The following is a 13,552-nucleotide window of genomic DNA, read 5'->3' on the forward strand; positions in this document are numbered from 1 at the left end:
TGACTTCTATTTTGTGAAATTACTTATTTTATAGCAGAACTACAACCTACTGGTACACAAAGCCAAGCATGGTGACTCTTTGAAATACAATCTTCTATACACATGCTGTAACTCAAAAGTGCAGTGGCTAAACAGAGCTCACCTAAACCTGATTAATTACTTAAAAGCACTTGAAAGAATTAAAACAATGAAATCTTAATCTCTGTTTACAAACAGCATGTTTCCTTCCAGATAATAGGCCTCATTTGTTTTTAAGTATCTGCTTGCTTAAGTCTACCTCTAGCTTCTTGGAAGAGGAGATAACATTTAATTTGTCACAAGCATTCCTTCATTTTAACCTACTGGGATTACCAGTACAACCCTTATTAGGGACAAGCCACCTCTTCTGAACGATGTGTTCCTTTTAAGGTTTATTTCAAGAAACTGCATTCCCAGAAATATGCATATTAACACCTACTGATCCAATGCATGGATACATCAACTTTGGCTAATACGTAATCAGCAATTCAATAAAGGTGCAAGCAAAACCCTACTCGCCTTACATTGTCTCCTGGGTTTCTGTTCCATACTGAAGACAGTTAATGACCGTATTCAAAAGCTCTGGAATTTTCTCTGGTTAGTTGTGTTCACAGTAACAGTGCTTCCTGAAACTTAAACCTCAGTTACAGCAGAAGCTGCCTTGGAAGGTGCTCTTAACCTAAACTGGCTTCAGTTGACCAGACCTTGTCACTGGGATTTCTTGTAGCACGGATAACAAGACCTGCGGTAAAAATGAGAGAGGAACTTAACCTAAAACTGCAATGAAATCATGCTTTGGGTTCCTAAAGACATACAACCAATACAATAGAATATTTCAGGTGGAGGATTGAGCCATATTTGCATCCCATCAGCAGACAGGTAATAGAAAAATAGATTTTAAAATACCCATTAGTAGCAGCCTCAAAAAACATGTTCATTTAAGTCTTTTGAACTACAGAGGCGTAAGGGGGCAGAAACACGAAAGCAGACAGTAGTGGTTGCATAGAGCTCATTTTTGGGGGTGACTACCACCAATATAATATTGACTAAACCCCTGTACAAGTGTTCAAGTTAGCTTCCCAGCTAGCCACCAGAGTCTGCGATTCTCCTGCTAGAACCAATGTTGGTTTTTAAATGTCGATACAACTATGAAACAGACATGCATGCTTTTCAGGCAGTTCGTATTGGTTTTATTACAATTTTTGTAACTGTTAGTATTTTCATATCTGGACATCTTCAAAGGAATTTTAGATTTACAACTTCAAAAGACACTTACAGAATTATATAAGTCCCGATGACAGCTACTCTACTGCACTGTATACAACTTTGTTGCTCACCTTCCGGGTCCCGCTCTACATAGCTCCAAACAAGTGAAAAATCTGAGACTGATGTTCACATTCAAGCTGCAGGAAAGCTCAGTATATGGAACAAGAGTAAGTGATAACTTGCAGTTCAACTACTTCAGGAATCAAGAAGAGCATACACAGAACTATACATTTTATCATTTTATTAGGAATAATTCCAAGTGGGTTATGAAGAAACTAATCCATTGAGTTTGATGAATTTTCCAAAATTTCTTTATGAAGATATGTTCACCAACAAACAGTAAAACTTCAGCAGAACTATTATACACTGGGCAAAAATAGTCAGGCTGATACCAAAAAGCAACATGCAACATAAAAAAAAGATACAATATAAAGGAAGACAATCTGCTGAATATTAAAAACAACCTCAACATGAGCTCTTCGCAACCAGCACAGAACTATTCTACCCATCAAATCCAATTCACACAAAGGCAAGTTGGGCTGACAGAACCCAAGGATTAATAAAATGTTCCTCAGTGCAGTAGATTTCTATAGTGTTTTAGAGCATTTCCTTGGCTGGAACAAGCAGTATTAGGAATTCTTTTTGGCAAGGGAGAGAAATAAATACATACGGAATGCTACATTTTTAAATCAGCAGACTGTCTGAGGAATGAAACAGGGCATCAGTAAACTAAAAGTAGCAGGGAGAAAAAAAAAATTTAAAACATTAATTTATTGGGGCTTGAAAGAGTATTCAAAACAGATCTTAAAGATGTCACAATAACTATATTCAGGCATTTAGGCTAACAAGGGGAATAAAATCAGAAAATACACTTTTTCCAAGTTAAGGAGATTTTTACCCAAGCATATTGCTACCTTTGCAACATGTAGCTCGGTAAACAATAATTGGCAACAAAATAAGTTGAAACGCTGTAATATCCTGCCCAAATATCAGTTCCAGATACGGTAATAACCAAGATGCAAACTAATTTTGTTGTAACAAGCCTAGACCACTTATATCAAACATGTCCCTGGTGAAAGAGTCATCCAGTTTGAGTTAGCGTTTTGAGAGTTCATTTGACAGCCAGTCAAGTCCCTCATACAGACCAGTTCCTTGTGTAGCACAGGTAGCCTGGACATACCACTGTTAATGCAGAACAGAAAGAAAAATGAAATTTAAAACCAGCATGTGACACTCAGATACACACTCAAATAGTGTTCTTTAAACACTGTTTTGTGCCGTAAGTAGAGTCAATATTGAACTGATGGTACTTTTATAAGTTTTGAAAAGTCTATATACAGTAGATGGGGTTCAGACACTACCCAAAAACTCAACGCTGGACTACCAAATGCTAGAACACCGTTTAGTGCATCAAGAAACAAACACAGAACTTGCATTTGGTTTACATGCTGAAAACTAGCTTCTTGTTTTTGAAAGACTGCTCTTCAGGAAACAGACATGGAATTACCTAAATTAACAGACCTCTAAAACATCTTCTATGGATATGATCTTAGTGTGTCAACATACAGACATTAAGCGAGTATTATAGAACAATAAATGGTTTATGTGAAGCAACCCTATGTCTCAAAGGCTTGTGCAGACGGAGTCTAACAATTCAGGAGCTACTTAATTTCCTCCCATCTTTGTAGTGGGGAGAACGCATAATGCGTTTTCTCCCCCAGAATAACAAGCATTGGGAAAACAAGAAAGCCCACCACATGCTTTGTCAAACACGTTTGACAGCTGTATTTCAGTGACAGCCTGGAACGTTTCTATTTTTCCAGGAGAAGGTGAGAGATGAAACACTGCAACAGCTGTACACATTGGATTATACTTCCAAATCGTTTATTTTGAGCAAGGACCTTAAACTACACACTACAGAGTCTAATAGCAGGTATGTGCATCCTTCTACAGAAAGAGGTGAAAACTTCCCTTTCCTTTAAAGGGAGATTACATTTATGATATATAATAAAGGAAGATAAGAGTTCAGCAACCAGGAAGTTTAGCACTTACAGTTCTGTTACGCAGAGACTGAAGACCTAGTTTATCTGTCATTTCACTGATTGCCATGGCATTTGGCAGATCTTGTTTGTTCGCAAACAGAAGCAGCACTGCATCTCGCAGCTCATCCTCCTGAAGCTAAAAGAAAAAATGGTCACGTTATTAAATTAGCTCAGTTAAGTACTTCATAAGTGCTTAAGAAACCTAAATACTGACTTAAGGGTTATAAACTTTTTCATTCTTGCTCCTGAAGTCACTAGTAAGTACCGGGTGAAATTTAACTAGTACCCAACAAAACAACTCCTACAAGTAAGGAAATATTCTTTCAATAGGCAGTTTAAATCTACTAGCACCTTGCTGCTGAAATTCTTAGCACCAATTTGTTTTTCCAAAATTCCTTCTTTATCTGCTGTGTTTCTCTTAAGGTTTTATGAAGGAAAGAAAGGTTCTGACGCATTAGTAGTTCTTGAGCTAAAACTCTCTACAGAGTTGTAGTTACAGCTCAGTGCACTCTGCGACCCAGAATTACCAGGTGCATACAATATGCACTGTACAAACTCCCTAAAATTTTAAAATCCTAAATCTCTTAGGGAAGCTGATGCACATCCAAAAATATGACGAAGTGTAACAATTGTATTTCAGAAGGTATCGATATTTACCATTTTCTGCAGCTCTTCTGCTGCTTCCTGGATTCTCTCTCTGTCATTGCTGTCTACCACAAAAATGAGGCCCTGTAAGAAGTTAAGCAGTTTTGAAAAACCAATGTAAGCATGCAGTACTATCTTAAAAACCAAAAAACTCTTATTGAATATTGTGACTGTCCCCTCTCTTAGGTAACCAAATTTGACAGAAATTTCTGTTTAAGCAACGCAAGATGTCTGTCTGTACAAGTACCTAAGTTTCAGCTGCAAAATAAAGCTAGGCCTCCTAAATCAAAAAAGTTAAATAACACAAATGTCAATTTATAATTAGTGTGGGATTCATTAGCTTGAAAGGAAAAAAAAAAAAAAAAAAGGACACCAGCAAAATTTCAGAAGCTAACTCTCCCTCCTCCTTTTTCACTCATTGTTATCACCTTAAATGCAGCAAGAGAATCACAAGTGGTTCACCATCTCATGTTTCACTGAAAAAACCCACAACCTTAAATTAAGGCCTGAATTTGTTTAAAGAAAGTTTGTACCAAACAGTGTTTCTAATGGCATCTCTGTTATTCAAGTGTCCTCCTTACAAACACACCATTTACTCTTAAATTTCAGTCTGAAAACTTTACATTTTATCATACCCTTTAAGAAAACAGAGCATCTTTTAAAAATATTTAGTAACAGCGTTGAATAAGGAACTGAAATTAAGTATTACTCTGTTCACAACAGTACTTTGCTAACTCCTTTTCGTCAATCCACACTTCTCCATTTTTCTGCACCAATCACATCCATTATGCTGCACAGAAGTTTCTTGGAAACAATTCTATATTCAACACAGCAAAAAAAACCACCACTCCCAAAGTTTCCTGATACTAATAAGCAACTTACCTTACTACTTGTGAACCTAAGGAAAGAATCACATTTATGTCACCAAAAATGACAGCAGTCACATCAATATGAAGCGGACCCTTTCTAATCAATCGGTAACAAGATCTTTTACGACATTTTTAGATACGCAGCATACTAAATACAGTGATATAGCACAGTAAAAGCTGTATATTTTGAGGCTGATTAGAAAAACAGAATATGTGAAGGGTGATTAGACGATAACACATCTTCTGTATAAGCCAACGCCAGTTCAAACAGATCAAAACATGGATACAGCAAAATTGAAGAGCTCCTCACAAACAAACCAGCTGCTCTGGCATATTACAGAACACCGGTAGATGCTGAAGGACTTCATCCTTGCCAGGCTACACTCACGACTAGACTTGAAGCCTTCAGGGTAACAAAGAGCTTCAACTAGAATAAAATCTGGGTATCCCTCAACTTGCAGGAAGTAGTGAGGAGCCTTTCAGAAAGGAAGGGATAGAAAACAACCTTCCACACATAATGAGACTTCACAAAACAGGTCTCTGATGATCGCCATCTCAACTCTTACCTGTGTGTTTTGGAAATAATGCCTCCAGAGAGGTCTAATTTTATCTTGACCACCAACATCCCAAACTGTGAAACAGATGTTTTTATATTCTACCGTTTCCACATTAAAACCTAAAATAAGAGTCAAATAGTTAGAAATAGTTAATGCTAGTGTTAAAATGTAATTCTAATCATGTTAAAGATAGTTACTTCCTAAGTTATATTTCTCCCAAATATATATACAATGGCTTATCAGAATTGAATTGCTAGATCAAGAAGAAAATTGACTTGGGGGGAAAGGGGGCAGGAAACCAATAAAATCCAAGTATACCACCTTTGGTTCAACAAGTCTTTCAGCCACAGACTGCTAGAGGTTCCTGGTGTTTGGGGGAAGTACTGCTACTTAATTGGTTCCTATACCCGTGAGCATCTGCTGCTGGCCACTGTCAGACACAGGATGCTGGTCAGGATGTATCTTTGGTCTGGCACAGTTATGTCATGGCAGTACCAGAAAGCCCATGTTTGTATTGATTCTTACACTGACAGCAAAGATCGCAAATCCCTACACTCTTCAGAAGCCCGTCTCTACAACACAAATTTAGAGTAACAAGAATAAAGACATGAGAATTGATTATCTTACCAATGGTGGGAATTGTGGTGACAATTTCTCCTAGCTTCAGTTTATAAAGAATAGTTGTCTTACCAGCAGCATCCAAACCAACTAGAATAAACAGAAAATTTGATTTAGTTCACAATATGAACTACAACCTGCTAATTTAAAAACATGCCATTTTACATGCAGACTATTCAGGGGGTTTTTCTAAGAAACAACTTTTTAAACGCTCTGAAGTCATTGTTGATATACTGCTGTATGTTTCTCCCCATCTCTTCTACCCAGCACTGACAGAGAAAAGAAGCAATGAAGAAAACAAGGTCAATAACACATTTTCATCCACCACCTACAGGCTCACAAGTTTCTAGTCATCTTCCTTAGTATTTGTGTTAATTAATTACATTTTATCATTCACTTTGAAAGTTTCTTCTGTGTAAGTCAGGATGCTTTTAAATGCCTAGCAACAATTTACAGGCAGCACATAGTCTCTAACTGATCACGTTTGCTACTTCACACTGAAGCTGGGGAAGGTCTCACTTACTCAGCCTTCAGCCAAGGCCACTTTCACACGCACCTGAACCAACAGGAGCTGGCACTAATCATGGAAGACACTTCAGTCTCCCTCATTCCAGTCCCTTGTCCCTTTGCTAACACATTTCTTCTGCATTTACAAAAACACATACATTAGGAAACTCCTGCCATCCCTCCACATACACCCTAAGGGCTCTAACTCTTCTTCAGGACATCACTTCTATTCACTGAGATCCGCTAGGATGCTTTCGTTAGGGGTCTCCACTTTTGATCTTTATAGAAGGCCTTCTGCACTAAAATTTGCTCTTCTGTTTCTACAACAAAACTTAAGCTTGCTGTTTTTCCATGTAAGCTATGTGGTAAATATGTGATCCTTAAAAAAAAAAAATAAACTGGAGCCTCAAAGACACTTTTTGAGAGGCATCAACACTGCAGGCATAGACTGTAGTTTTCTAAAACTGTTTGTGCAACTGCTTATTGTTAGGCACTTCAGAACACATAGGAGCAACTCAAAATACTCCTCTTTACGTTAGAATCCAATGTCTAGCACATAAGCACCTAAATAAACAGTAGGTACTAAGCACTTTCCACAGCAATGGTTTGAATAAAAGGTCTATTTGTGAAACTTAAAATAGTCAATACCATTTTGCCCAAACAAAAATAAAACCCCCATCAAAGACTTACTTAAATAATACTTGCACAAGAAACCAAATGTTACCTTTGTCTGATAACATTCTTAAGTGTTCTGAGTTAATTTCCTACTTGGTGAGTGCGATATATTAAGCTTTAAGTGGTTTGATGACTTGACTATTAATAATACAACTGTTTCCTTAGTGTTGCAATAAAATGGAATTCGAGATTAGCTACTTACTCAGAATGAAACCAAACTCTTAAAAAGCCTCCTCCTTCTCAAGACACAAACTGCTGTTACAGCAAACTAATTAAAAAACCTATCTATAATTGTCCTATATTCTGATACTGTGAACAGGATTATACATGCCAATGCAGATTCTTTGGTATTGTCACTGTGTGTTGTTAAAAAAAAGTCGTTCTAATTGTTAATGCAATGCAAGAAGGGAGAGGGGGAATCTACCATCAAAACCAAAGCTCCTTGAGGGGTAATAAACTCCCCAAACGCTCAAATTTAAATTTAACAGTTTTAAGTTTGCTATTAGCTAAGTGTTGGTCTCTTAGCATGAACCAAAAAAAGACATAGTACAGCAGAAGTTTCACAAGAGCTTGCAAGTCACGAAACTTGTAAATGTTAGCATTTTCGCTACACCAGTAAAGTGTCAGGTAGCCTTAGAAAAGCCCTCAAGAGAACTCTGAAACCCGCAAATGCTCCATCTATGCTCAAAACCAATGTTTTTAATAGCACAATGCCTGAAGCCCAACACTTCTCACTCGGCTCAGCTTCAAGTGAGCATTTATAGGATGCCTAGATCTTTGCACGAAAACATAATGCATAGTTTTCCAGTAAATGAACATTAAGATCGTTTAGTGAACCACCAATTAAAGCTACACATACTCACAAATGCTTCTCCTACCCCCCCCCCAAAAAAACCTCAAACACTTATCAGTAGAACAAACACTGACAAGATCTGTTAAAATTAGCAACGAAGGAAAGATGGCATTATTTACACAAATGGTTTTAGTGTATTTAGGGGTTATACTAAAGATACAGATAAAGACAAAGGGGAAAAACGCTCATCTCATTTCAAAGGATATACACAGGGTATCGAAAACCATTTGAAGATATGACTCAGAGTTAAGAAATTAGAAACTAGCCAAGAATTTTAAACTATTTGCTAAATTTAAGAAATTATTGCCGTAGTTATGCGCTCTGCTCTTGTGCCAGGACCCAGCACCACCTCAATGGCGTTGGCAGGAGGCTACGTGAGCTATTCGAGCGCAAAGCCCAGAGACTTTGCTTAAATCCGCTATTATCCACAGTTCTAATTAAACTGTTAGACTTTGCACTGAGGCAGGCTGAGTTATGGATTCATGTTTTCTTCTTCTTACTCCACGCTCGAGACAGCAGCTTTTAATCGAGGGAAGGCAACTTCTGCAAATCACCACGACCCTATTTGCAAAAACTGCCTCTTTTCACCAAACTGCAAATGTTATGAAGTCTAAACAAGCAATAGTCATCAAGAGCATAGCCTCCATTCATACATCTTACTCCAACTTGCCATTTACCACCCTTTTTAGAACAAGTTTCAGAGCACCAAATCACGTTTAATATTTTGAGCTGCCAGGAAGCGTAACTATTGCTTTTAGTAGCCCAAGAATAAACACGTTTACATTTGCACTGGAACGCTAAATGTAAATCTATGAGCTACTTCCATGTCAAATTTTAAGTTGATTTAATCATCAAGATTAAAGCCCAAGTCTTTAATCTCCAAATAATGTAAAGTATATTTCCAATTCTACATTTTCACTCTGATTCCACTGCCTGACTGACCATTGACAAGACCAAGGTGTAAGAACCTCAATGCAGGGTGTGATGGTCAGCAGTCGTACCACAAAGCACTAATATTACAATGAAGCACAAATGGGAAGCACAGACTTGCACTTGCAACCATTTATCTTTCAACTCAGTCAAACATCCTCTTCCTCTAGCTGCAGAACACACATCTGCAATGCTTTCAGCTGCTGTTAAAACCATTGTGGCTCTAAGCCCTTTACTCCTCTTAAGAGCGTTTTATTCACAGTCTATCAGTCGCGTTTCTAGAAGTCAAGCTTGTAGTTTGCGGATTCCTCATTTACCATCTTTTACCTCATCGCATTCCTCATTTACCAACTTTCTACTTTGATCATCGGTGGCTGAACATCAAGCTGCCTCAGTGATCATAGCCCAGAACTTCTTATAAACTATAGGTGCAGAAAAATTGAGAACTGACTTTTTAAATGGAATCCACATCAAGGCCAATAGATTTTGGTTGTCAGATTGAGATTGCCAAAGTTTACTATTGCATACAGGGTGTTGCTGCTTCCAACATGAACATTTCCCATAATCAGAGAAAGAAAAAAAAAACCTTCTACTGTATTTAACTGATTCATGACATTCATGTTACAAACAAAAGCCAGCTTAAAAAAATAAAATTAACGAATCCCAATTTACTATAGGTTTGTATTCCTTCACTTTTCTTTTACCTTTATACGAGCTCTCCCAAAACTTGTCTTATTTATCCTTTATGTACTACTCCTCTTTCAGGTTTTGTTTCCCTTGGGTAAGTCTTTGGGGGACATGAAGGGGTCATTCTCAACACAGCTTCTCAAAAACACACACCCCCGAAAAAACCCAACAGCATGCAAACCAACAGTGCTCAAAAAAAAAAAAAAAAGGCAAATGGTTTTGCGCTGTACAGTGACACACAATCTGACAATTTTTTTCCTAATGTATTTAATAATTACCTTTGTATTCAAAGCTCCTGAGCAGCTATTATCTCAGTTAACACTTGCACAACTACACCAAGACGCAGAACACTAAATTACGATACTGAAAGGTGCACAACGAATCACTAACTTTTCTTTTTTAAGCACAAGAATCTATGAGCAAAGAGTTTCACAGACAGTTACATGTAGAGTTAGGACTCAGTTTTTCCACTCTAACGCCCCAGTTGGCTCGTCTAATTTTAAGTCATTCAATCCTATCCTACAGTTATTTCTTTTCTTTCCCCTCATGTTACTTCTGTCTATAAAGACGACGCAGGAATTATTTTACGTTCGTTTCTTCAGAATCACGTTAACGTAGTATTTCTGAAAAATACTTAATTATACAAGTGCAGTTTAAAAAAAAAAAAACCAAACAAACCAAACCTCAGTAACAGCATACCATTAAATGTCCACCTTTTACCATAAACGTAGTTTGAGAATATAAAAGATAGTGTGTCATGTTTGCTGTTGGTAATGGTACCTGATGAGAAATATTCAAATTCTGCAGAACTCAGTAACACAAAGTATGTCTTAAGAGTTAAACTAATTTTACTTTATCTTGAATTCCGCAGAAACAGAATAAAGCTGTGAAAGGGAAGTTTGAATTATGAATTAATCATCTGTTCATTATCAACTCATCCATATATTTTCCCCTAAATATTTCTCCATAAACATCTTACCCCATAAAGGTACTTCACTGGTATACTACTTAAATGCCTAGCTTTGTCCAGCTCATTTTCGAATCACAAATTGAAAATTATCACCTTGAGGAAAAGTTTAGTTCAGTCCCAGTATTCATTCAGACATCTCTCCTCAACGTGCTGACACATAACATAGAATACTATGAAGAGCTTCTTTTCCATATTACAGGTATAAACAAATTACGTGATCTCCAATATAACGTATTCTGCTTCTAAACATCCAATTTAGGTCCTATGATACACTCTCATCACAACATAGCAAAAGTTTTGCCCTCTTATACTACATAACAAATATGCTGCAGTCCCATGCTCTCATCCAGTCCTGTACTTGAATATAATCCACACCTTAAAATTATTAAAAAAAAAAAAATGCAGTTGAACTGACTGCTAGAAAGCTCAGCTCCCTAACTCAGATCTAACCTAAATTTGAACTAATTACCTACCAATGAAGAAACTAAAGCCTTGCAAGCTATTTTGATCTGTATGGCATCGGTTTCCTGTTTTTCATTATTTTGCAGAATGGAACAGAACTTCAAATACCATAGACACTATCTCATTCTACAGTCAAGCTCATTTAAAGATTTTATTTCATTCATTTAGAGTCATATGAGGAGTCTGGCTGCTAGGAGACAGTCAAATCACTTCCTTGAAACCAACAGATGTACTAAGTTGTCTTGAAGACAAAAATTACTCAGGTTATTTTGAAATGGATGAGAGTCTCTAATTTCAAGCAGCAAAGATACAATAAAAATTACTGTGTATGTCATAAAGGACTCTGTCATCACAAAATGTATGGAAAATTATAATTCAAAAAAAGCTGCATTATCGTGTCTGCTGTGCACACACAGGCAGCGTTAAGGATGAGCAGCGTGCCAAGAAGTTTCACGGTTAGGACTCAGTCCCATTGCTGGCTACGCCGAAATGAGCACTTCATGTAATTTCTTAGGACAAGCTCCTTCCGTCCATGGCTATGAGTCAAGTTCCATTCGCTTTGGGAATAGCATTTGAGAAAAACTTGGGGGTTAAAATCTGTTTGTACATAAAGCTTGGGGGGTGGGGGTGGGTGGAAGGAGGCAGGGAAGAGTCGACGCGGAGGAGGAAATACCGAATGCAGTATGCGCTTGCCTTGACCTTTTGAACCACAATCTTAAAGCGAGAATCTTCAGGAGCCACTGGCTTCAACTCTTACGCGGTCCGCGTCAAGAGAACGAGAATCTAATTCCAAATAAATAATTACGGGCAGACAATAAAACCAGGTAAGCACTGAAAGAGCAACCCACGGGGTTTTATGGTTTTGTACACGAGGTACGGGAGAATCAAAGCGCTCAGATGCTATACCGGAACGTCCTTTCACGAGCCAGAGATACAGACACCTTAGTTACCGAAAATCGGCCATTATATGGCAATTTCTTAAGCTCTTGGCGTTAAACACAGCGGGCTTTGTCACATCCCCTTCGAGAAGCCGCGCTGCTGGCCTCCGGGCCGAGAGCACGACCGCGCCGGGGGTGCGGGGGGCAACGAGGCGCAAACCCCGCTCCCCCCTCGGCGAGGGGCAGAAGGGGCAGCCCCCCTCGGCGAGGGCCGAGAGAAGGGGCAGCCCCCCTCGGCGAGGGCCGAGAGAAGGGGCGGCCCCCGCGGCCCTCGGCGCCCCCCCCGCCCGCCGGGCACCGGCTTCGCCTCCTGCAATGTGATCTTTGTTCTACGTTTCGCTCCGGCCCGACGCAAGCGGAAGCGCAGGTGGAAGGAGGGGGCCGGAGCCCCGCACGCCCCGCTGCGAGCCCCGCTGCAAAGCCCGCAGAAAGCGGGGCTCTGCCCCCCCCGACCCCCGGCAGCGGGATGGGGGGGGGGGGGGGGGGTGGTACAAGAAAGAAAACGAGAACGGGGCGGAGGAGAAGGAAGGGCAGACATATCCCGATCCCCACCCCCTCCCCCGCCGCTCCCGCTCTCCCCTCCGCTCCTCCGCTTTCCAACGGCCCCGCAAGCCCTGAGGCAAGGGGAGGGAGAGGCGTCCCGCCGCCCGCGCCCCGGGACGGGGCAAGGCCCCCGCCGCCGCCAGCCCGCGACCCCCTCCCGCCGGCCTCCCCTCCCCCACCGCCCGCGGGACGCGTCCGTGAGGGAGCGGGCGGGCCCGGCGGCGGCCGCGGCCGGTTAGGGCGGAACGGCTGCGGCGGCCGGGCTCGGGGGGGGGGGGGGGGCCGCGGCCGGGCGGCGGCGTGCGGCTGTCGCCCCTTACCCATGAGGATGCGCATCTGCTTCTTGCCGAAGAGGCGCGAGAAGAGCGAGGAGATAGTCAGGCCCATGGCGGCTCCGGCGCGGGGCTGGGCGGCGGCGCAGGCGGCGGGAGGAGCGCGGCGAGGAGGGAGGACGGGGCGCGCGGCCCGGCGCCGGTCTGCGCTGGCGGATCCCTCCGCGGGCGAGGGGCAGGCTGCCGAGCGCGGGTCCGCCCGGCGGCGCCGACGTGTGAGGCGCAGGCGGCAGCGAGGGCAGCGGCAGCGGCTGCTCTGTGACCGGGGAACCTCGCTCGCTCGTTCTCTGCCACGTCACGCTCGCCACGGCCGCCCCGGCTCCAACGCGGACAAAATCACGTCACGCTCGCCACATCCCCCGGCCGCGGAACCACCCTCCGCCGCACGGCCCCAGCGCCCAACGGCGGCGGGGACCACCGCTCCCAGCAAGCGCCGCGCCCGCTCCGCGCCTCGCCCGCCCGCCCCGCCGCTGCTGGCGCATGACGGGGGATGTAGTTGCGGGCCTCCCTCCCGCCTCGCCCCAGCTCCCGGCCGCCCCGGGCGAGGCGGAGCGCGGCATGCCGGGAAACGTAGTCCGCCGAGCGGCTCCTCAGGCTGCGGGCGAGGCCCAGCCGCCCGGCGCCCGCCGCCGGCCCCGCA

General features: G+C 41.9%; 1 protein-coding gene across 1 annotated transcript; it reads right to left on the minus strand.

Moving 5' to 3' along the window:
* Nucleotides 1-1,510: 1,510 nt before the first annotated feature.
* ARF4 (ARF GTPase 4) lies at nt 1,511-13,374 on the minus strand. The gene is made up of 6 exons (XM_082321929.1): nt 12,901-13,374; nt 6,025-6,105; nt 5,407-5,516; nt 3,984-4,055; nt 3,337-3,462; nt 1,511-2,466 (listed from the first exon to the last, which is right to left on the minus strand). The coding sequence occupies exons 1-6, from the start codon at nt 12,965-12,967 to the stop codon at nt 2,380-2,382; spliced, it is 543 nt and encodes a 180-aa protein (XP_082178055.1). The 5' UTR covers nt 12,968-13,374; the 3' UTR covers nt 1,511-2,379.
* Nucleotides 13,375-13,552: the final 178 nt, after the last annotated feature.

The sequence above is a fragment of the Platalea leucorodia genome (assembly GCF_965183815.1).
Source record: "Platalea leucorodia genome assembly, chromosome: 9".
Taxonomy (NCBI): domain Eukaryota; kingdom Metazoa; phylum Chordata; class Aves; order Pelecaniformes; family Threskiornithidae; genus Platalea; species Platalea leucorodia.

Coding starts and splice junctions, on each gene's coding strand:
- ARF4 (XM_082321929.1), bottom strand. CDS start 12,967: ATGGGCCTGACTATCTCCTCGCTCTTCTCGCGCCTCTTCGGCAAGAAG. Junction 4,056..5,406: donor ATTATTTCCAAAACACACAG/GTAAGAGTTGAG, acceptor AACTTCTTACAG/GGCCTCATTTTTGTGGTAGA. Junction 3,463..3,983: donor CAGAAGAGCTGCAGAAAATG/GTAAATATCGAT, acceptor TTTTTCTTTTAG/CTTCAGGAGGATGAGCTGCG.